The following is a 23352-nucleotide window of genomic DNA, read 5'->3' as shown; positions in this document are numbered from 1 at the left end:
AAAATAAATTTCCCACTCAGGAGACAAGGGAATTGAGAAGAATAAAGTGAAACTGTGTGTGTGTTGGGGTGGTTGAAGGATTCATGACGATGAGAGAACAAGTATCAGGCCAGTGCAGCCCAGGCCCTGCTTATCAAGAGATCCCAGAGCTGCTGGTGGTGAGAATGTTGGGGGAATAGTTTTGGCTCTCACTTCCAATCCCCATCCTTTTTGAGATCTCTCACTGAGTTCTTCTGTCTCAGCCTCTAAGTAGCAGTTTCCCTGGAGAAGTTGTGCCCCTCGCCCCTCTCTAAGGTCGACCTCTGCAGCATAACTTTCTTAGCTAAGGGGGTTGAGAAGTCACACGTGCTTCCAGCCACTGACGATCACATAAGATCACATAATTGGCTGGGTCTGCTCGGCCCTTTTGCAGATTTTGGCCCTTCCGCTGTCACCGATTTGGGGAGTTATGCCATGTGGACAGCAACTACGTGATCAGTAGCCTGTCTTCTCCTTGTGGTCCTTGGGGGAAGCCATGGACTCCACCAGGTCTGAACCCCTGAAAGGATCACCAGAGGTAAGCCACTGTTGCTGCTTCTAGTTTTCCAAGGAAAACCGAGGGCTGGTGTGCAGGGCTGTTTCGTTTCTGGTCTCTATATGAGCATCTCGCTGTTTGTGAAGAGGTGGGAAGTGGACATACAATGGATGAGTGGTGAGTCACAAGTCAGCCATGGGGCTGGGAATTGAACTCTGGCGTTCTGACTCCCCGCCCAGCAACACTGCTTCCCCACTCCGCCTTTCTAGTGTTTTGTACACTGGTTTATGTCACCGAATGTGTTTACTCTTTGCTGACTGCAAGAGCCCTAAAGAGCAAGCGAGATGACAGCTTGGCAAGAAAGTCAAGTCAGCAATCCCCTGGGCCCTGGGCCAAGTTTCTATTCCAGGAAACCTCCCCCGCCCTCGCAGTGGTTGACGTAACCGGAGCCCCAGCCCCGCCCCAAGTAGGGGCCAGGCCCCTCCCACAGCCCTGGCGGTTTTAAAACCAAAATCGGTGTTCCGGGATTGGTTCGGCTTCAAAACAAAGGGGAGGGGTAATACTCGCTGCGGGCATCCTGGTGGCCCTAAGGCAGCGGGGCTTGTTTATGGGTTCGAGCCTCGCGTCGGGGCTACTGCGGTGTCTCGGGCTGCTAAAACCAGCCCCCGGAGGGTGCCAGCTTGGTAATAAAGCAGTGACTACTGTATAAAGGTGGCATAATCTTCGCAACAATAAAAGCCTTAATTAGGCTAACCACCATCCGCCTCCGCCCTGGCATTAGTCCTGACTCACTCGGACGGCACGCCGGCCGTCGAGGGAGAAACTGAGGAAGGGGCGGAGCCAGTAGACCAGTCGCTCCAAATTCTGCGTTCTCCAGGTTCAAAACTTGTTGTGGAGGCTGGCGTCAAAGGGCCAAACTCTGAAGCGCCCACAAAGCTTAATTCGGATGTAAGCCCTCCGCTCCGGTAACTGGCCCACGACCCCCAGGCCCTAATAAAAGACCCGCTCAGCTCTCTGAGACTGGGAACCAGACTACAGCTCCCCTAGGTCTTTGCGCGCATAGGCGCGCTCCTTACCTACTCCCCGAAGCCGCCCGCGGCCCCCTTGCGCCGCGATGTCTCCTGGGAGTGGTAGGGCGGCGGCGAACTCTTTCCAGGGAGCTCTCAGACTTGAGGACTCTATATCCCGTGATGCCTCGCGACTCTTTCTGACGCGACCTGGAAGCCAGGGAAGGGTGGGGGCGTGGCCTGTGCAGAGCCCCACCCACTCTCCTCCTGGCTGGTCGGACTCGGTGGTGGCAGTAGGGGCGGCGGCGGCGGCGGTGGCGGAGGTGGTGGCGGTGGCGGCGGTGGCGGGGGGGAGGGGCCGGGCGGGGGGCTGGCGGCAGCAGCGGATGGACTCGCGGGTATCCGAGCTGTTCGGCGGCTGCTGCCGGCCCGGAGGGGGCCCGGCCGTGGGCGGAACCCTCAAGGCTAGGGGCGCCGGCGGCAGCAGCAGCTGCGGGGGCCCGAAGGGGAAAAAGAAGAACGGAAGGAACAGAGGGGGCAAAGCCAACAACCCTCCGTACCTGCCCCCCGAGGTGAGCACCTGAGAAGCGGCCGGGTGAGAGGAAATCACTCCTTCCGGTCCTGGGACTCCAGGAAGGCGAGACAGAATTCGTACCCCCCTTCCGGTGTCAAGACCCCCTTCTTTTCCGGTTCGAGGACCCCAGGGAGGAGGGACAGAGAGATTGACCTCGTCCCCACCAGGTGTCAGGCACCGGGGAGGAAGAGGGGAGGAGGGGAATCTCCTCACTCTGATGTAGGTAATTCCAGGAGAAGTGGGAAAAGGGGATCCCCTTGGGAAGAGCAGAGTAAAATCCCCGGACCCCTTCCCTGTGCTGCAACAGGAGAAGGGAGAGTGCGTTCTGGGATGAGGAGTTAAGAGTTTTCTAAACTTGCTCTACGGGGAGGAGAGGAGTACTCGAGGAAAGAGCAATGTGTTCTGTCCTTATCCTTGAGTGTGTATACACACACACACACACACACACACACACAAAGAGCAATATATTCTGTCCCTATCCCTGAGTGTGTACACACACACACACCAGAAAACGGTTAGACTTAGTCCTCCTGCCCTTCGCCTGTCCTATGAGGAAGTGGTGGCAGCCTCCACCTACCCGTACCATCTGTCCCTAAGGCAGAGGATAACTGCTACTCTGTCCCTCTTAGAAAAGGAGAACCCAAGGGGGAGATCCTCATCAAGTGATTATTCAAACTTTAGTATGTATCACAATCACTTGAATTGCTGCTCTACCCCTAGAATTTACAACTGAGTAAGTCAAAGGTGGCCCTGATAATCTGCATTTCTTACAAGTTCCCAGGTGATGTGAATGCTGTTGGTCCTGGGACCACGTGTTGAGAACCATTATCCTAGACCATCATCCTTGCACCACTTTTCTGAAGCCACCCGTACTTATTCTTCACCTCCATCAAAATGATAAACAAGGAAGGTCTTTATTGATGTGAAAAGATTTCCATTATATTCCAAGAGATGGAGATTATGGGTGAAGCCCTGTAAGAGCCTGGGAGTCAGAGAGCCTTCAAAGGGATGGAATGATGACAGGAAGGGGAGAGGAAAAATAAAATGTCCAGGGAGGAGGAGTGCAGAAATTCAGGACAGGTAGACCAGGCAAATTGTATATCCTTTTGCACGTGAGATGGGGAAGCTCAGGCAACAGGATGCTTCCGTGTTGGGTTACGTGATACAGGGAAGAGGAGGCCATTGTGGGGTGGATTCAAGTTTTCACCTTGGAGTTCCTCTCGTGGCTCAGCGGTTAATGAACCCTACTAGGATCCATGAGGATGTGGGTTGGATCCCTGGCCTCGATCAGTGGGTTAAGGATCTGGCATTGCCATGAGCTATGGTGTAGGTCGCAGACACGGCTCGGATCTGGTATTCCAGTGGCTGTGGTGTAGGCCGGCAGCTGTAGCTCTGATTCGCGACCCCTAGCCTGGAAACCTCCATATGCTGTGGGTGCAGCCCTAAAAGGCAAAAAAAGAAAAAAGAAAAGAAAAGATTTCACCTCAACTGAGCCCTGAGGGTTATGGGACAGGAGGGTAAAAGCACAGTGAGTCTGGTTTATGGTGTCTGTCTCCTTCCTTATATTTTTGGAGTTTCTTCTCTTCATCTGAACCCCAGCTTTGGAGCCCTGCTGTCTTTCACCTGGGCCCCTCTCTCATTGGGCTTGTAGTGACCGATGCTGAGTTCACCCTTTGGCCCTGCTCCAGAACCTCTTGCAGCCTCTTACTCTTGATGTCATCAGCTGGGAGGAGTGGGCAGGAAGGACATGGTGTCTGCCAAACCAGTGGCAAAGGTTGATTTTAGTAGCCTGGACACAGAGAAGACAAAGACCTGTAGGGACAGCAGTTTGAGGCCCTAGGGAGAAGGAAGGGGGTGATCTTGCATCTAGGAAGAACGTGCTGCCAGTGATCAAAAGAGGAGGAGCTCCACCCCCTTTTCACTTCACCAATGGGACTTATGTCTTTATTGGTCATTCAAATGGGGCAAAGGAAATATCTTTTTAAAACTCAAGCAAGGAGTTCCCATTGAGGCGCAGCAGAAAGGAATCCAATTAGTAACCATGAGGTTGTGGGTTTGATCCCTGGCCTCATTCAGTGGGTTAAGGATTTGGCATTGCCGTGAGCTGTGGTGTAAATTGCAGACGTGGCTCGGATCCTGGGTTGCTGTGGCTGTGTTATATAGGCCCTAGCCTGGGAACCTCCATATGCCACGGGTGCGGCCCTAAAAAAACAAAAAACCTCAAGCAAATTGAGTGTTTGTCTAGTAACCTTTCAGAAGAAACGAATTGTGATAAACTGCAGAGTCTTGTGGGATGTGTTATTAAGCAGTCCTAGTTTTCAGAGTATGCAAAGTTTAATTAGTTGTAAATTTTATTAGCAGTCTAGTTTTGGTTAAGTTATTTGGTATATTGCATCAGAAGAGAGCCTAAAAGTGGGGATGTTGCCTGTTGCCTCAAGGCCCCATAAAGTAAGATTTAATAAATAATTATAAATTTGCAAAAAAAAAAAGAAAGAAAGAAAGAAAAGAAAAGTAGGGGCACAGGAGTTCCTGCTGTGGTGCAGTAAGTTAAGGATCCAACTGCAGTGGTCCAGCTCTGATCCCTGGCCCAGTGCAGTGTAGGTCACAGCTGAGGCTTGGATTCAATCCCTGGCCTGGGAATTTCCATATGCTGTGGGTGAGGCGTTTCCTTCGGAGAAGCCTCACTGGGGCTGAATAGAAGGCTGGTTTGCCATGACCTTTGATAGACACCTGCCTAAGCAGTTGCGGCTGAGGCTTCCTGCTCTCCTAAGTTAGTTGCCTGGACCCCAGTGGGAATCGGGGAGGTAGAGGTTAGGTTTGGATGGTGTGTGGTAACTGCTCCCTGTTTCTTTTCAGGCTGAAGATGGAAACATCGAATATAAAGTGAGTCTGAGGCTGGGGAGGGGCAGGTTGACCTTGTTGGCAAGGGATGATTTCTTTGAGGTCCTTGTAACTTCATGGTCTGTAGTAATTTAAAGATGGGGTTCTCGGAGTTCCCATCATGGCACAGTGGTTAACGAATCCGACTAGGAACCATGAGGTTGCAGGTTCGGTCCCTGCCCTTGCTCAGTGGGTTAACGATCCGGTGTTGCCGTGAGTTGTGATGTAGGTTGCAGACGTGGCTCGGGTCCTGAGTTGCTGTGGCTCTGGTGTAGGCTGGCAGCTACAGCTCCGATTCGACCCCTAGCCTGGGAACCTCCCATATGCCGCGGGAGCTGCCCAAAAAATAGCAAAAAGACAAAAAAAAATGGGGTTCAGACCGCATTCTGTTGGAAGAGGACTCACCTTTGGAGGAGGTCAGGGATGAGGGTGGTTAAGAGGGAATGGAAAGGGAGTTCCCATCATGGTTCAGCAGTAATGAACCCGACTAGCATCCATGAGGATGCAGGTTCCATCGCTCAGTGGGTTAAGGATCCTGCATTGCCGTGGGCTGGGGTGTAGGTCACAGATGCAGCTTAGATCCCATGTTGTCGGGGCTGTGGTGTAGGCCGGCAGCTGTAGCTCCGATTAGACCCCTAGCCTGGGAACTTCGGTATGCTGCCGGTGCAGCCCTAAAAATAATAATAATAAGAGGGAAGGGAAGGCCCTGGTTCTTGCCACAGGACAGCTGGGGAGCATGTGGGTTCAGATGGAGCATCTAGACTCTGCCTTCTCACAATACTCACTCCCCCCAAGCTGAAGCTGGTGAATCCATCCCAATACCGTTTTGAGCACCTGGTGACACAGATGAAGTGGCGGCTCCAGGAGGGCCGTGGTGAGGCGGTCTACCAGATTGGGGTAGAGGACAATGGGCTGCTGGTGGGCCTGGCTGAGGAGGAGATGAGGGCTTCCCTCAAGACCCTGCACCGGATGGCAGAGAAGTATGCTCCCCCTTCCCCTGGGTTCTCCTCTCCCTGCATCGGGACCCAACGGGCCCAGTCATCTAGGGTCTGCTCTTGACAGAGGGCCAAAGGGGAGAGGGCGGTTTTCTGGGTTCCTTTGCACTGGATCCCAGGTTTTCTGCTCCTTGATGTAAAGTTGATTTGTGTAAAGAGAGCCGGGGATTCAGGATGGATTGGAGGGATAGGAATCTAAGTTAGGGGTTGGGAGCTCTGGGGGTGGGGGGAATGGATTGGAGGGGAGTACAGGTGAGATGTGGCAGCTGTGGGCTTGCTGTGACAGGGTCGGGGCAGACATCACTGTCCTCCGGGAGCGAGAAGTGGACTATGACAGTGACACGCCCCGGAAGATCACCGAGGTGCTAGTACGAAAGGTCCCTGACAACCAACAGGTGGGTGCACACTCTTCCCTGCCTCATGCCCGTGCTCCCCCCCAGGGCAGGGGGCACCCTTTGGTGCCAGGCTCTCCCCTGGCCTGGGACCCTGGGGGTGTCCAGTTCATCGTTTGTTCCCCAGTGAGTGTCGCTGCCCTCGACCTAACTTTCAGTGGCAAGAGGTGAGGGGTCAGAACCCTCACCTCTGACAATCCGCCCGCAGTTCCTGGACCTCCGTGTGGCCGTCCTGGGGAATGTGGACTCAGGGAAGTCGACTCTGCTGGGAGTCCTGACCCAGGGAGAGCTGGACAATGGGCGGGGCCGGGCTCGGCTCAACCTTTTCCGCCACCTGCACGAGATTCAGTCTGGCCGAACCTCCAGCATCAGCTTCGAGATCCTGGGCTTTAACAGCAAGGGAGAGGTGCATGCAATCAACGGGACCCAGTGGGACCAGACTCTGAGGCTGGGATGGTAGTGGTGAAGGCCAGATTCTGCGGGCAGAGTGTGGAGACCTTCTGGAGTAGTGTAGACGAAGGCCCTGAGGGCACTGAACCAGCTCCGATCTCCTTAGGGAACAGATGGGGAATCACCTGAGCCAGATCCGAAATGGGGCTCAGGGTTAAGAGGCAGGGTCACCCAGGAACTGGTTTAGGTCCTGGCGACTCTTGAAGGGTTGGGGAGGCTGGCAGGGGGCACTGAGAGCCCTGGGCTCCGGGCCAGGTGGTGAATTACAGTGACTCAAGGACGGCAGAAGAGATCTGTGAGAGCAGCTCCAAGATGATCACCTTCATCGACCTGGCAGGCCACCACAAGTACCTGCACACCACCATCTTCGGCCTCACCTCGTACTGTCCCGACTGCGCCCTGCTGCTCGTCAGCGCCAACACTGGCATTGGTACGAGGCGTCGGGCAGGGATGGCGCTGGACGGGGGTGCTGACTCTCCTAGCCCGGACCTCCCCAGATCTGGGAGCCAGCCCCTCTCGGCTCTTGCTCTGTCCTCCTCCCTGCCTTCTCACCCCTCGTCCCGCTGCCTGCCTTCTTTCTCTGAGCAGCTGGCACCACAAGGGAACATCTGGGGCTGGCCCTGGCCCTGAAAGTGCCCTTCTTCATCGTGGTCAGCAAGGTGGACCTGTGCGCCAAGACCACCGTGGAGAGGACGGTACGCCAGCTAGAGCGGGTCCTCAAGCAGCCTGGCTGCCACAAGGTCCCCATGCTTGTCACCTCCGAGGATGATGCTGTCACGGCTGCCCAGCAGTTTGCCCAGTCCCCCAAGTAAGCCTTTCTCATCCCAGAGCCCTGATTCCCAGGGAAAGCTGCCACAGGGCCCCGGAGCATAGGGTCCCCCCCCAGCCCCTCAGGAGCAGGCCAGTTCTGGCTCAATTCTGTGGGTTTTCAGATTGGGGTTGTGGGAGGGAGTCTTGGCTAAAGGTGGGACTCTTCCCCCAAGCCAGCCTGGGGATCTGCTGACACCCGGGACCCTGGAGACAGGGTGCGGTGTGGGTATTCACCGTCTCCCTGGGCTCATGGCGGGCTCACAGATGGGAGAGGGGAGCCCCTTGCCACCCCAGGGGGCGCTCACCTGGCCATGCACCGGGCTCTAGCCCCTGCTTCCTGTTGGAACTTTCCCCATCTGCCCATTCCGTGCCTCCCTCTACAGTGTCACCCCTATCTTCACACTGTCGAGTGTGTCTGGAGAGAGTCTGGATCTGCTCAAAGTCTTTCTGAATATTCTGCCGCCACTCACCAACAGCAAAGAGCAGGAAGAACTCATGCAGCAGCTGACAGAGTTCCAGGTAATTGGCCGTCGGAACGGGCAGTGAGCCAGGGAACTGGGAGGGGCTCATTCCGAGCCTTGAGTCTGTTTAGAGATTCTGGACCTGCCAGCCCTATGTGGCAGGCTATTGATAGAATCTTCTTCGGCTTCAGGTGGATGAAATCTACACAGTTCCAGAGGTGGGGACAGTTGTCGGAGGAACGCTTTCCAGGTGAATTGCCTTTCTTGCTACCCACCCCATCCGGCCTTCACAACACATGTACCCAGTGGAGACCCTGGAGTTGAACTTGTAGGCATTCCCTGCTGGCACAGTAGGTTAAGATCTGGCATTGTCCCTGCAGCAGCTTGGGTCGCTGCCATGGCACAGGTTCAGTCCCTGGGAATATCCACATACTGTGAGAACAGCGCCCCCCCCGCCCAAAAAAAAAGTAGGCGTTCCCATTGTGGCGCAGCAGAAATGAATACAACTAGGAACCATGAGGTTGTGGGTTTGATCCCTGGCCTCAATCAGTGGGTTAAGGATCTGGCGTTGCCATGAGCTGTGGTGTAGGTCAAAGATGTGGCTTGGATCTGACGTGGTTGTGGCTGTGCCTCCATTTGGACCCTTAGCCCAGGAACCTCCTCCATATGCCAGGGGTGTGACCCTAAAAAGCAAAAAAAAAAAAAAAAAGGTAAAAGACGTGCTTGTTTGTGGACTAGGCTTCACCATCAGAAGAGCTGGAGAAAGCTCTTCTGTTGGCTTCTGAAGGAAGAAACAGTCTTGCTTCTTACTGGGAATCTCCAGGCCCCTGGGGCAGAAGTGTGGGAAGAAAACTAGAGTGCATTCAGCTGACTTCATCTCCAGCTTGGGAAGTGAGAGGTCCCTTAAGACACTTTCCAAAGCAGAGGATGAAACCCCAGGGGATGCTTGCTCTTTCAGAGATCAGGTGTTGCGTGTCAAACCAGCAGCTACTGTCTGCCGCCTTGGCTGCTGGCCTTTCCTGGTATAAACCTTCAGTCTGAACAGAGTCATCTCCCCAAATCAGATATAGGGTCGCTTTCCCCCAGCCAAGGGATCAGTCTTACAAGGGAAGGGCCTAGGAGAGAAGTAGGGAGGGAGCTCAGGCTGACCTGTGCCGCCCGCTCTCTGGGCTGCAGTGGCATTTGCCGTGAGGGGGACCAGCTGGTGGTGGGCCCCACAGACGATGGCTGCTTCCTGGAGCTGAGAGTGTGCAGCATCCAACGCAACCGCTCTGCCTGTCGTGTGCTGCGAGCCGGCCAGGCTGCTACACTGGCCCTCGGGGACTTTGACCGCGCACTCCTTCGCAAGGTGAGGTGGGAGGTCGGGCGGGAGAGGGAACACTGAGAGAGGTGCCTGGGAGCCTGGCCACTTGAATGAGAAGCACCTAAGGTGGCTCAGCATAACTCACAGAAACCTGGTGTCTAACTCAAGAAGCCGGTTATGCAGACGGTCCATGCATGAAAAAGGCTTAGGATACTCATAAAGCACAGATCATGAAACATGAATCACTGCAGTGCGGCCCTAGTGTCCAGGACCCTGCAAATCCTAAGCATTAGAAGGGTTAGAGGACAAGAAAGGTGGGTAAGAAAAGCGCCCCTCTAAGGAGAGTTTTGAGCATCATCTTCTGGGTTCTTGCATTGGAGGTGCTGGAGGAAGACGAGGTTCCGGGGCTGCCGAGGGTGTGAGGGTGTGAGGGTGGCCGGGGAGGAGAGACTGATGTGAGGCCTGCCCTTCCTGGGTCTGGGGGCTGTGCCTCCCCAGGGCATGGTGATGGTGAGCCCAGAGATGAACCCCACCATCTGCTCAGTGTTCGAGGCAGAGATAGTCCTGCTGTTCCACGCCACCACCTTCCGGCGAGGCTTCCAGGTGACAGTACACGTGGGCAATGTGCGTCAGACGGCAGTGGTGGAAAAGATCCATGCCAAGGTGAGAGGGAGCCAGCCACGCCCCGGCCCCCCCAGGGGAAAGGCGGAATTCTCCTGCTTCCGGAAGGGAGGGAGGCCTGTCCCCAGTGCCCTGCTGACTTTGGGTAGAAGCCTGCTAGGCCCCCGACAGTAGAGAGCCAATGCTGGTAGAGTCCGGAGGTGCTGCCCAGGGCCAGTGACCGCCTTTCTGCTGCAGGACAAGCTGCGGACTGGGGAGAAGGCAGTAGTCCGTTTCCGCTTCCTGAAGCACCCAGAGTACCTGAAGGTGGGCGCCAAGCTGCTGTTTCGGGAGGGCGTCACCAAGGGCATCGGCCACGTCACCGATGTGCAAGCCATTGCAGCGGGAGAGGCCCAGGCCAACATGGCTTTCTGAACTCCTCCAGGCAGGCACGGCTCTACTGCTGTCTCTACAATATAGAAGGTGACTTCTGGCCATGCTGCCCCCCCCCCAATCGGCGGCTGTGTGTGTCAGTAGGCTAGGGAGAGAGGGGTGCTCTCTGCTGCTTGCTCCTGGCTACCTTTTCTGGAGACATGCCAGGCTTGATGTGGCCGGGGAGGGGCAGGCCTGGGGGAGGAGACGGGAGAACTCAGGGCAGCGCTCAGCAGCTGTGTGGCCACCTGGTCGGCTCAGCAAGCCCAGCAACCCCACGGCCTGTCTACTGGAGGGAGCTGCCCGCTGCCACCTCAGCCCCACTCTTGGGCCTGGGCTTGACTCACCACTGTGGTCCCTGTGCATCAGGAATTGTCACAACAATTGGGGGTGGTCCTCGAAAGCACTCCTTTTTCTATACCTCTTCTCAAGGCCATGTAAGTTCCTCCTCTCTACCTGCCTGGACAAAAGATGCCTGCTCCTGGCCAGCCAGCGGGCGGCTCAGGGTCTGAAGATATGGCACAGGGACTGAATGGCAATGCCCCCACCCTGTGCTGAGACAGGAGGTCCTTCTGTCAGCTTTCTCTCCCATCCCTCCTTCACTCAAGGGCCACGTCCCTGGTTCTGCCTGTCAAAGGCCCCACAGGTGCTATTTGTTGTGCTGGCCCAGGTGTGGGGCCGCCAAGCTCAGCCTTGGCCTGCCGAGGGTCAGCTGCATGTCAGTTGGTCTTGTCCCTCCTCTGCAGTGACCTGTTGGTATTAATGCTGGATTCAAACAGTATGTTTTACTCTCCCAGGCTGGTGGCTGGGGACCTGACCCCTAGCTCCCCATCCTGCCACCTTCGCCCCCCCTTCCTGCCCCCATGTAAGTCCTCTCGTGTTTTAGTAACTTGCAGTGAGTGACCATACCTGTCCCTCTGTCGCAGGAACCTGGAGGTAAGGGAAAGATGATGCCGTATTTCCTACTCCTTAGGGCATGGATCCCCTTCTTTCCCTTATTAGTGTCCTGGGTTCCCGTGGACTCAGGGATTTGTTGGTTGAGGTTTCCCTGCATATATATATACATATATATATATATTTAAATATGCATATATATATATTGTACAGAATAAAAATGTTTTATTGAACACACTGTGCTTATGCTTAAGATCCAGGCTTATCTTCCAGAGCTGGATTCCTCTCCAGGATCAGAGGCGAGTGAAACCCTTACACTGCTGAGCCCTGAGTGGGGAAGAACCCATTGACCCAGCTTCCTTCCCTCCCCCGCACATGCTATCGGGGTCCAGTGCTGTGACCTAAGTATTCTGGCCTGTTTTGCATGGTTCTTTGAGTAGAACAGAAAGCGAAACTGCGGGGGAGTTCCTGTCGTGGCTCACTGGTTAACAAACCCGACTAGTATCCATGAGAACACGGGTTCGATCCCTGGCCTTGCTCAGTGGGTTAAGGATCCAGCTTTGCTGTGAGCTGTGGTATAGGTTGTAGACGCAGTTTGAATTCCTACATTTCTGTGGCTGTGGTGTAGGCCGCAGCTGAAGCTCCAATTCGACCCCTAGCCTGGGAACTTCCATATGCTGCAGGTGCAGCTCTAGAAAGACAAAAGAAAAAGTGAAACTGCCACCTTGTCAGCTAAGAGTGGTAACTACCCTGTGCTTGTGGAGCTGGCCATTTGCTGATGGTCACAGCGGTAAAGAGGCTGAGATGGCCCCATCAAGATTTTGGTGGCAGGTACTTAAGAGTGCAACTTAGGCAGTGTCTATGTACTCAATGTGGAGTAGCCTTAAGTGAGGTTTACGTAGTCTAAACTGGCTTCGGAGCTATGAGAGGCACCTGGCCAAACCTTTGTCCCTTCTTCCTGTTCCCTGGAGAAATATGACCCAAATTTTAAAGTCAGTTGCCAAATGCAGGGATCATTTTCATTAATGATCCTTGCAAAAGAAATTTAATGATAAATGTGGCCCATGATCCCATGGGCATCCTGCCCCCAGGGTATTGAAGTGATGGCCTCTGTCATTCAAGTTTAGCTTATTTTTTGGGGGGGTGGGGGTTAGGGCTGCACTCATGGCATATGGAAGTACCCAGGCTAGGGGTCGAGTCAGAACTACAGCTGCCAGTCTACGCCACATCACAGCCATGTCTGTAACCTACACCACAGCTCATGGCAACGCTGGATCCTTAACCCACTGAGCGAGGCCAAAGATGGAACCCGCATCCTCATGGAAACTAGTCAGGTGCTTTACCACTGAGCCATGATGGGAACTTCTCAGCTTCTTTTTAAATGTCACTGGTTTAACTTACTAAGAAGCCTATGGTTGAAGAACTTCCTCCTGGTGTTGGGAACTAAGAGCTGTCTACTTCCTTCTTTACAGCTGCTAATAAACAGCTATGACAGAGAGTTATTATTTCAGCAAAAGGGTACTTTAGCTTTCCACCTGACACCGACCTTTGCACGGCTGTCTGCTGTCCCCTCCACAGGCTCTCTGCCAGTATGCCATTTGTTTCAGTTGCCCAGAAGACAACATGTGCTGCTGCTGTTGTCTTGATTGTTATTCACTGGTGCCCCACCCCCTGCCCACTACCTGTCTTGGCCTCTAGAAGTCCAGTGAAACCAAAGTGGCTACCACATTACTTTTTCTATATGACTCCTTCCAGTCAACTGACGTGTGATAAATTTGCTCAACTTGATCTCTATAGCACCCAAAGGGCTTTTTCTATTTTAAAACTTTTCCCTAGATTAAGAAACAAAGTTTTTGCTATGTTAATGGAACATTTAGGAGGATAAAAAGGTGTATAAAGGAGCACACACACAGCTCCAATAGTATGTAATTTTTTTATTCTGGTTCTAGTAATGTAAAATTTTCAGTATACATTTCATCCAGTGACTATCCAGCACCTATTATGTGTAAGACATGGTGAAGAATTCTTGCCTGTAAGAAATCTACAAATCTAGTATGAAAAGGGCCTTGTCCACAGTGTCTTTTATTAGATATTTAACTGCCACAAAAGTGGGAAGTACTTTTGGAGGAAATTCTGGCTAGACCCAGTGGTTTTCAAATGTTCCCCCTCAAACTACAGGCCCCCAATTTACAAATAAGTTCAAATAAGCCTAAAAATACTGGCTTGAGTACATGTATGGTGTACCCTTCCACCAACTCAGTTCATCTTCTGACTTTCCACATATAAGAATAAAGACTAAGAATACAGTACTGTAAGCATGGACAAGTGCCAAAAGCTACAATAATTCATTTAAAATCATAAGCTAAAGAGTCACACTTCACTAGGGAAGAGATGAGCACACCAGATGAGATGCAAGAGATAAGAAAGCCCAAGCACTTAGCTTTTAAATTTGTGTTTTGTGTTTTTTTTTTTTTTGTCCTTGTCTTTTTATTAAATTTGTATTTAAGGCAATGACACCATCCTCCACAAACCAGGTGGGCTGATATCTTCTAGGTCAGTATTTCTCGAATTCAGTTGGGGTTGGAGTAAGGCTGAGACTATTTCTATCAAGTTCCCTGTTGGTGCTCATACTCTTTCTCAGAATCACACTCAGAGTAACCAAAGTCCTGGAGATGTAGTTCTGATCACAACTTACCCAATCTAAACTGAGTTCCTAAACTGGTCCAGTAACAGTCTCATTCTACATTAAGATAAAATGCAAGAGGTAGAAGGGCCAATGGACTCCATATTCTCAACACTTTTTCTTAATTTTCAGTAGTCTAAGGTATTACCTTAATTTGACAGATGAGGGGAAGTGAGGAAAGTGACTTATTCGAGGCCATATTCTAAGAGGCAGAGTCAGGTTTGGAACCACATCTCTTGGGTTTCGAGGCCCAGACATTTTTAACTGTATGACACTGCTTCCCTAAAGGCTAGCAAAAACTCAAATCAGTTGTATATCTGGAAGGTAAGTTTTTACATCCCTGTCAGCAATAGGATTAGAATCCACACCTATAAAGAGATGGGAGCTTAACTCAGCATCTAACCAGCTTATTTTTCTTATTATAAATTTCATAAAGTTACAAATTTCCTTGAGATATGAATATATTTCCACCTTTTAGGCTACAAATATTAAAACCCTGCAGCAAGCCTGAGGGCAGCTCTCTAGTGTGTTAATGGCTTAAAAAATGTTTCTAATGTCAGCATGCCCTCAGGCCTAGGGCGTTTGTGACTGGAGGCCAAAGGGCTCTTGGGATTTCTTTTGCTTTGAGGAGATCGGGCAGGAACAGCCTGGGAAGTTGAGGAGTGGGGCTGCAAAAAGGATTTCTGCAGCTCCAACGCAAAATGATAGTCTGAGTGTTCTGGCGTCTCCCAGACAGGTACCAGAGAGCCGCACTTCTCACAGAGGACTTGGTCCTCGGCAGCTAGGAGACTGAGGGTAGCGGTTGCCTCCAGAGCAGACTTGGAAGTTAAAGAGCTGTTCTGGGCCAAATCCACCTCTGCAGGAGTTGCCTGGGCTGAATCTAGCTTCAATGCATTTTCACAGGCAGGGCCACCATCTGGATACTCTGTTGGTAGCTCTTTAGGGCTGGACTGTGGTTTTTGTGGAAGGAAGAAAACTGAAGGATTATTAAGCTGTTTCTGCTTTAGAAGAAGAGTCTTCTGCTTAAAGAAGGGCTCAGATCCTGTAGTAGAACTGGTTTGGAAAGGTAATGAGGGCTTGGATGGTGAATTGCTCACGGGGGTCTGAGTAGTGGCAGTAAGAGGTAACAGTGAAGCTTCTTTGACCTTCTGCTTTTCTGTAGCTTTCTGGAAGAATGACTCCAGAGAATTGGTTGCTTTCTTAGTGACTGTCCCCACTGGGCCACTTTCCTGGGTCTTAGCTTCTGAACTGGTAACTGGCACCTTTGGCAGAGAACTTGGGTCACTGCTCAAGAAGACGGTGATGTCTGTGCCAGCTGACGAGGCAGAGAATTTAGTAGCGCATAGGAAAAGCATTGTAAGGGGAGGGGACCTGTATAGAAAGTAAAAGAGCAAGATTAGCACGGTCCCAGATTCAATTTGTGAAAGTCTGGTTGTGCCACAAAAGGAAATTATTACTGCAGTGGTTCTCAAACTTTTAGAGTGTACTGGATTAATACAGATCCAGTAGACCTGGGATGGGCAGAGGATTTGCCTTGTAACAAGTTCCCAGGTGATGCTGATAGTTGCTGGACCACACCTGAAGAGCACTGCCTTGGTGAACACCTACCAAATCAGACATGTGGAAGTTTGGATCCTCTCAACAGCTAGGTTTATTGTTTTCATAACTTAGTGCTTCAGAGCTGCTGTAATTCAGGGTTGGGGTAAGAATTCAGGATAACAAAAAAGCTTGAGAATATTTAGACTGGAAAGACTTGAAAAAAATCCTCTTATGCATTCTCCTGTTTTTAAAGAGAAGACCACCTATCTGACACTTTCAACTCTGGAACTTCTAGAGAATGAAATTTCACACCTGCTTTTGGGTACCTAGCCTGCTCTCAAAACTACTTCAAGAAATTCTGCCATAAAGTTCCTCATGTCTAATGACTCAAATTTTCACAAGTTGAATTTTAGAAGATGAAATGTACTTTTATATACAGATTAGTCCTCTAATGAAGTTAAGGAGTAAATGCTATTTTAAAATTACTATGACAGGAGTTCCTGTCATGGCTCAGTGGTTAACCTGACTAGCATCCATGGGGACAAAGGTTCGATACCTGGCTTTGCTCAGTGGGTCAAGGATCCAGCGTTGCCATGAGCTGTGGTGTAGGTCACAGATGCTGCTGGGATCTGGCATTGCTGCAGCTGTAGCACAGGCCAGCAGTTGTAGCTCCAATTGTGACCCCTAGCCTGGGAACCTCCAATAATGCCACAGGTGCAGGCATATGGAAAAAAAAAAGCAAAAAAATATATATATATAATTAATGTGGCTCAGTGGGTTATGAACTGACCAGTATCCATGAGGATTTGATCCCTGGCCTCACTCAGTCGGTTAAGGATCTGGCATTGCCACAAGCTGTGGCAAAGGTCACGGACGTGGATCAGATCCCACATTGCTGTGGCTGTGGTGTAGGCCAATAGCTGCAGCTCAAAAGTTCAACCCCTAGCCTGGGAACTTCCATATGCCATGAGTGTGGCCCTACAAAGAAAAATAAATAAAATAACATTTGGTATTGTACCAGTGGAGTGTGTAATTTAGTTGGGATGTGAGATAGAGATTACTTGTGAATATAATCACTAGTCACCTTCATTATCAAGGAAGATGATTTTTTTTTTTTTTTTTGGCTATACCCACAGCATACAGAAGTTCGCAGGCCAGGGGTCACAGCCACACCACAGCCATGGCCATGCCAGATCCTAACTGCTACGCCGCCAGGGAATTCCAAAGAAGATGATTTTAAGATAGAACAAATCAAATAGTTGAGAGAGAAGTTCCCAAGTGTGTTCTTGAAACTTGAGCTCTGTATTCCTAAGAACAATTGCTCATTCCCCAGACTATAGCAAATTGATATAGGCAGGGATAGTACTGGTTCACTCTGCCCCTCAGACCTGCCCCTGACCACTGGAATGCACCAAAGGTAGGCAAAGCTGCTGCAGCTGAGCTGCCTTGTTTCTGGTGCTTCTACTGTGTTCTCTCCCTTAAGTGCATGACCATTCCCTGCTGTAATAGGTGCCGCTACAAAAAACCTACCCCACTGGAAAGCTTATATAACCACTAATATTAAATCAAGACGGGTATACATTTCAGAAGAAGATGAGCTGGAAGGAAACTCACCATTCAGTTTGAATCCCTGAAGTATTATAGTTCCTGATGGCAGCAAATGCATCCTGGCTCATCTTGTGGGCATCATAGTGGGTAAGGGCACAGCAGCGGCGCAGGCTGCTAAGACGTTTGTCTCCGAGTACTCGAATGCTCACTGCCAACTGAGTGGCCACTCTGTCATTCTATGGGTGTAAAAGGATTTAGACAGAACTAAAGTTATTCTATATACTAAATTGTGTGAGAGGAAATTAAAAGAATCAGGGTAAAAGAATGGTTTGGAAATAGGTTTAATAAAAAAAAATTTTGTGCTGTTTCTGAGTATAAGATGTAACTGGAAGATGGAATATTAGAAATTTGGAGGATGGAATATTAGAATATCTAGGCTACTTTGGCAGGTGATGGAAATAGGACAGAATAAATGAAAATGGATTCTCCTTTGTTTTCGTTTTGGTTTGGTTTTTTTGGTGTCCAGGCAAGAAGATTATACCAAATACCTACAGTTGTATATTCTATTTTGTGACTGAAGGAAGAGTTCATGTAAATAATTAAAAGGAAGATCCAATCTAGGATGTCAGGATTAAGTAGTGTATCTATTCTTTAATCTGCCCTGATGCGCTTATGCTTAGGAAGAGCTGGAGTTTCACTAGTACCTCCTTCTGACAGGAGGAGATACATCTATAGAAGGTACTTTGTAGAGAGCAGTATCATTGACTCACTTTTCACTTAAGTCTAAGCATCTAAATACTGTTAATGCAAAGCAAGTTAAGAAATAAAGGTCAAGAGGCGAGAAGATGGAAAATATACATAAGGATCCCCTCAAAATCAAAAGATTCTAGTGAGAAGAAATACCCCTAAGGCAAACAAATCAATAGCAGCAACTGTTTTTTTGTAAAAATATATTTTGTAAATACAATTTGTACAGATTTGTATATATTGAGAGAATATAAATTGGCAATTATAAAGAAGTCTTTGTTGACTAAAACCATTCAACATAACTGAGTGCCTACTATATATAGGGTGCTTTCTAGATACAGGAGAAAACAAAATAAAGTCCAGGTCCTCATGGATTTTCTCCTGTAGTAGGAGCTGCATATGATAAACAAGTAGGCCTGCAGAAATAAGTACAACGTGCAATGGAAAAAAAACAGAGTAAGGCAGAGAGTGATGGAGGCTCCTGATAAGTTAGGGTAGTTGGGAGAAGGTGAAGGTGCACTTTACTTGGTGTGTTAAATAAAAGGGAAGAAGGCCAGCAGAGTGGAGGCTAGAGGGGAGTGAGTTAGGGGGAAATGATAGGACATGAGGTCAGAGACCAAATCAAATTGTTTAGAGAATAAGGAGAGATGAGAACAGAGCGACACCTAGTGGGCAAAGTCAAATAGACCCATAACAACGAATCCTATCCATGTTGCTTATCAAAGAACAAACCACCACCTCAGCTAAAAAAGGGCAGAGGTAATTATAGTTGATTCCCTACATGCAGTTGATGTTTCAATAGGAGAGGACCCATCAAAAAGTACCATCAGGAAAATGAAAAACCACAAAATGGGAGAAAATATTTGTAAATTATATGTTTGAAAAGGGACTTGTATCCAGAATACCTAAAGAACTCTTAAAACTCAAAGAGAAGGAGTTCCTGTTGTGGCTCAGTGGAAACAAGTCTGACCAGTATCCATGAGGACAAAAGTTCGATCCCTGGCCTCGCTCAGTGGGTTAAGGATCTGGCATTGCTGTGAGCTGTGGTGTAGGCCGCAGATGTGGCTTGCATCTGGCATTGCCATGGCTGTGGTGTAGCCTGACAGCTGCAGCTCTCATTCGACCCCTAGCCTGGGAACTTCCATATGCCACAGGTATGGCCCTAAAACGACAAAAAATAAAAAAGTCGATAACAAAGATGGAGAAATTTGAACCTCCTTACTTTGCTGGGACTATAAAACAGTGCAACAGTCTGGTATGCTAACAGAAAGTTAGCATGTGACTCAGCAATTCTACTCCTAGGTATATATTGAAGGGAAATGAAAACAAGTCTACACAAAAATCTGTACGTGAATGTTTACAAAAACATCATTCATGGTAGTCCAAAGGTGGAAACAACTCAAATATCCATGCATTAATGAATTGATGAGATGTGGTATATACATACAATAGAATATTATTGTCATAAAAAGGAAGGAAGGACTAATATATGCTACAATATGGGTGAACCTTGAAAATATTATGTTAACTGAAAGAATTCAACCCAGTCACAAAAAGCCACATATACTGCTCCAGAGATTTGAAATGTCCAGAATACTAAGTCTACATAGACAGAAAGCAGACCAGTGGTTGGCTAGGGCTGGGGGAATAACTGATAATACGTATAGGATTTATTTTTTGGGTTATGAAAATGTCCTTAAATTGATCATGGAATAGTGGAACAACTCTGAAACATACTAGAACTACTGAACTGTGTACTGTAAGTGGGTGAATCTTATGGTATATAAAAATATACATATACATATATCAATAAAGGTATCTTTTTGTATCTTTGTTTTTTTATTCTATAAAATAAGGAGCCACTGGTATTTAAATCCCAAAGCTCACCCCAGGAATAAAGAAAATCTTACATCATTTCGGTCCTTGGTTAGTCTTTCCTCTAGTTCCTGGGCTAACTGCAAAAGCCACCATTGTACCTAAAAAAAAGCATGGAGACTTTAATCTTTCATTTAAAGACTCTGGGTTTTAGAGAGCTCAATGGCAGTTTTGTTCAGGTCTCCCCTAAATGGAAATGTGCAACAAAGGCTCCCCCAAAAGGATCACCAGATCATAGAACACTTCCATACTCTGACCTGTCATAGCTCAAAATTTTGATTTTCTTTTTTTTTTTGTCTTTTTGCCATTTCTTGGGCCACTCCCTCGGCATATGGAGGTTCCCAGGCTAGGGGTCAAATCGAAGCTACAGCTGCCTGCCTATGCCACAGCCACAGCAATGAGGGGTCCAAGCCATGACTGTGACCTACACCACAGCTCACAGCAACACCGGATCCTTAACCTACTGAGCGAGGACAGGGATGGAATCCGAATCCTCATGGATGCTAGTTGGGTTCATTAACTGCTGAGCCACGATGGTAACTCCCTTCATTTTCTTTCCTCCTGACATGCCATCAGGTGAATTTCAGGCATGTTCCAGCTCTGAGAAAAAAGACACAAACTTGAGGCACAATATCCTGGCCTCCCAAGTTTTCACCCACCGAAAAATGAGTAATTCCATTTCGAACTTCGATCAGTTCCATTCTATTTCTTTTTAGATGGAAGAAAAGGAAAAAATAATAATAAATCACAAATTAAACTATTTTAAATTTTCAACACACAAAAGTACTAGGAGTTCCTGGATTTCTCATCGTGGCTCTATAGTTAATGAGTCCGACTAGGAACCATGAGGTTGCGGGTTCGGTCCCTGCCCTTGCTCAGTGGGTTAACAATCCAGCGTTGCCGTGAGCTGTGGTGTAGGTCGTAGACGCAGCTCAGATCCCATGTTGCTGTGGCTCTGGCATTGGCCAGCAGCTACAGCTCCGATTAGACTCCTAGCCTGGGAACCTCCACATGCCCCGGGTGTGGCCCTAGAAAAGGCAAAAAGATAAAAAAAAAAAAGAACTAGGAGTTCCTTTGTGGTGCAGCGGGTTAAGAATCTGGCATTGGGAGTTCCCATCATGGCTCAGGGGTTGGATCCATGATGGGAGTTCCCATCATGGCTCGTGGCTAGGATCCATGAGGTTGCGGGTTCAATCCCTGGCCTCCCTCAGTGGGTTAAAGATTCGGCATTGGCATGAGCTGTGGTGTAGGTCGCAGACACGGCCTGGATCCTGAGTTGTTATGGTAGTGGTGTAGGCTGGCAGATGTAGCTCTGATTCAACCACTAGCCTGGGAACCTCCTATGCTGCAGGTATGGCCCTAAAAAGCAAAAAAAAAAAAAAAAAAGAATTTGGCATTATCCTGGTAGTGGCCCAGGTCACTGCTGTGGCACAGGTTCAATCCCTGGACTGGGAATTTTCACAGGCTGCAAGTGTGGCCAAAAAAAAAAAAAAAAAACGGAGTTCCCATCGTGGCGCAGTGGTTAACGAATCCGACTAGGAACCATGAGGTTGCGGGTTCGGTCCCTGCCCTTGCTCAGTGGGTTAACGATCTGGCGTTGCCGTGAGCTGTAGTGTAGGTTGCAGACGCGGCTCGGATCCCGCGTTGCTGTGGCTCTGGCGTAGGCCGGTGGCTACAGCTCCAATTCGACCCCTAGCCTGGGAACCTCCATGTGCCGCGGGAGTGGCCCAAGAAATAGCAACAACAACAACAACAACAAAAAAACAAAAAAACTTCTATTTTCTTCATTCTTTACAGCATGAATGATGAATGTCCCATCTAACTTATTAAACCTTCTACACTACCAAAACCTACCCACTTACTCCCTTAAAAGAGGCAATGTTATATCAAGAATGTCTGCCTACCTGTTCTCGAGTAACCAGAGCTGTTTTCCCTGGGAAGTTCTTGCCGCAGCCAAGGGTTTTGGTTACTTGCCTGGGTCTAACTGGCTCATGTTCAATCCCCCGGCACATGGCATATAGCCAAGATCTAATAAAACCAGCAAAAAAGTTTAAGGTGAAAGCAAATTCTTGTTAAAACAAAATAAAATACCTATATTATACTACCTTTTATCCCTTTCAGAGAAAGGAAAAGTTTGTTTAAAATTAAGAACACCTCACCTCTGACAGAATCCCTGCCCTTCCCAATAATTCCAGTATAATATACTGCCAAGGAGAAGAACACCGATTTATGTTTTCTAAGGCCACGTCATCATTTGTATTTTTGGAAAAGTACCAAGCAAGCCACATATTTTATATCCCCAAGGGTTTTTTTTTTTTTTTTTGGTATTTACTAAGCCTAAATACAAAGATTTTTAAGGAATACTAGCATCTTAGACATAAATATTGTACATGTATATATCTGAGCTTCAAAGTAACAGTTCCTATCCACCAACCTATTTAGGTACATGAGAAAAACTAGACTGACGGGCTATAGTGATCTAATATTTTAAAGCAAGAGGACCAATTAAATTACCTAGAGGAGCAAATGTTAACCTAAAGACAGGTCTAGAGTCTACCTGATGCTCCTGTCTACGTGTGAATTTAGCATATCCATAAAGGTCATGAGTGAAAAGTATTAGGAATCGCTTACCCATTCTTCTCCCCAAAATGACTCTGCAGCTGGGATTCTGTGAACTGGGTTAGTTCTCCCATATATTCTATCCCCAGGATTTCAATGATAGAGGCCCCTAGCTTTCCTCCAAGATGACGGCTAATAACAACAAAAAAGACAAAAAAGTTATAGGTCACATCATAAATCTCTAGTTAGAACTCATTCTAGCATGTTTTGGTTGGTCATACACATTTCTATGGAGGAGGGAGGGTGGGAGGGGAATGTGTGATGAAGCAACACCCACTTTAGTATTTTTTCTTTTGGCTGTGCCTGAGGCGTGTGGAAATTCCTAGGCTAGGGATCAAACGCGTACCACAGCTGTGACCCGAGCCACAGCAGTGACAATGCCAGATCTCTAACCCACTGAGCCCCCAGGGAACTCCCAGTATTTCTCTTCTCTTTTCATCTGACTCTCCAAATTGTGCCAAATCTCAAAAGTAAAAAAAATTCCATGCCTCTTTCATAAGTCCTTCTCACATTACTTTTATCAACTTTGGTAACTACCTGTACAAATCATTTAGCGATGATTACTCACATACGGTCTTGGGCTAGCACTTTCACTCTTGCTTTAAACAGTCGTATCTTGTCCCTTCGAAAGGATTATAAGCCCTTGTCAGGGACACACAGTTGGTATGAACAATCTAGTTATTGATTTTATTTGGGAGCAATTCAGTAGCCCTGAACAGCTTGATATGGATATTAGAACAAAGAAAATGAGAAAAATTCCTATTTGTTATTTAGTAATAGGCTTGAATCGAAAGCCTAGAAAGAAGTTAGTAAACATATGGCTAAAAATCAGTTCTTTTCTTTTTTAAATTTAGGATTAAGTATCTTCCACAGATAATTTGTAATTGAATGTTCATTAAAAGTTTCAGGAGTTCCCGTTGCGGCGCAGTGGTTGACGAATCCGACTAGGAACCATGAGGTTGTGGGTTAGATCCCTGCCCTTGCTCAGTGAGTTAACGATCCGGCGTTGCCGTGAGCTGTGGTGTAGGT

General features: G+C 48.7%; 2 protein-coding genes and 1 non-coding gene across 6 annotated transcripts in view; 2 read left to right on the top strand and 1 right to left on the bottom strand.

Moving 5' to 3' along the window:
* Nucleotides 1–1779: 1779 nt before the first annotated feature.
* GTPBP2 (GTP binding protein 2) lies at nt 1780–11545 on the top strand. Its single transcript, XM_047795871.1, has 12 exons — nt 1780–2093; nt 4952–4978; nt 5771–5955; nt 6257–6365; nt 6571–6768; nt 7068–7242; nt 7401–7620; nt 8006–8141; nt 8275–8333; nt 9260–9431; nt 9885–10049; nt 10245–11545. The coding sequence occupies exons 1-12, from the start codon at nt 1908–1910 to the stop codon at nt 10419–10421; spliced, it is 1809 nt and encodes a 602-aa protein (XP_047651827.1). The 5' UTR covers nt 1780–1907; the 3' UTR covers nt 10422–11545.
* Nucleotides 4004–4123, top strand: LOC125137046 (small nucleolar RNA SNORA27). Its single transcript, XR_007137354.1, has one exon. It is a non-coding gene; the product is annotated as a small nucleolar RNA SNORA27 (small nucleolar RNA).
* Nucleotides 11546–13231: 1686 nt separating the features above from the next.
* The window catches only part of POLH (DNA polymerase eta), a 33291-nt gene continuing 23170 nt past the window's right edge, over nt 13232–23352 (bottom strand). For 3 of the 4 annotated variants that reach the window (XM_047795309.1, XM_047795312.1, XM_047795310.1), the window contains 5 exons: nt 22336–22455; nt 21609–21732; nt 19740–19805; nt 17149–17318; nt 13232–15366 (listed from right to left, as the gene is read on the bottom strand). In XM_047795309.1, the coding sequence (XP_047651265.1) occupies nt 14517–15366; nt 17149–17318; nt 19740–19805; nt 21609–21732; nt 22336–22455 (1330 nt within the window). In that variant the 3' untranslated portion in view covers nt 13232–14516. Of the gene's footprint in view, nt 15367–16695; nt 17319–19739; nt 19806–21608; nt 21733–22335; nt 22456–23352 lie in introns of those variants that run through there. The other variant, XM_047795311.1, reaches the window with a different exon arrangement.

Source organism: Phacochoerus africanus, chromosome 9 (genome assembly GCF_016906955.1).
Source record: "Phacochoerus africanus isolate WHEZ1 chromosome 9, ROS_Pafr_v1, whole genome shotgun sequence".
NCBI lineage: Eukaryota > Metazoa > Chordata > Mammalia > Artiodactyla > Suidae > Phacochoerus > Phacochoerus africanus.
Note: the sequence above shows the minus strand (reverse complement) of the source record. Positions and strands in the feature narration are given on the sequence as shown.

Coding starts and splice junctions, on each gene's coding strand:
- GTPBP2 (XM_047795871.1), top strand. CDS start 1,908: ATGGACTCGCGGGTATCCGAGCTGTTCGGCGGCTGCTGCCGGCCCGGA. Junction 2,094..4,951: donor CTCCGTACCTGCCCCCCGAG/GTGAGCACCTGA, acceptor GTTTCTTTTCAG/GCTGAAGATGGAAACATCGA. Junction 7,243..7,400: donor CAGCGCCAACACTGGCATTG/GTACGAGGCGTC, acceptor TTCTCTGAGCAG/CTGGCACCACAAGGGAACAT.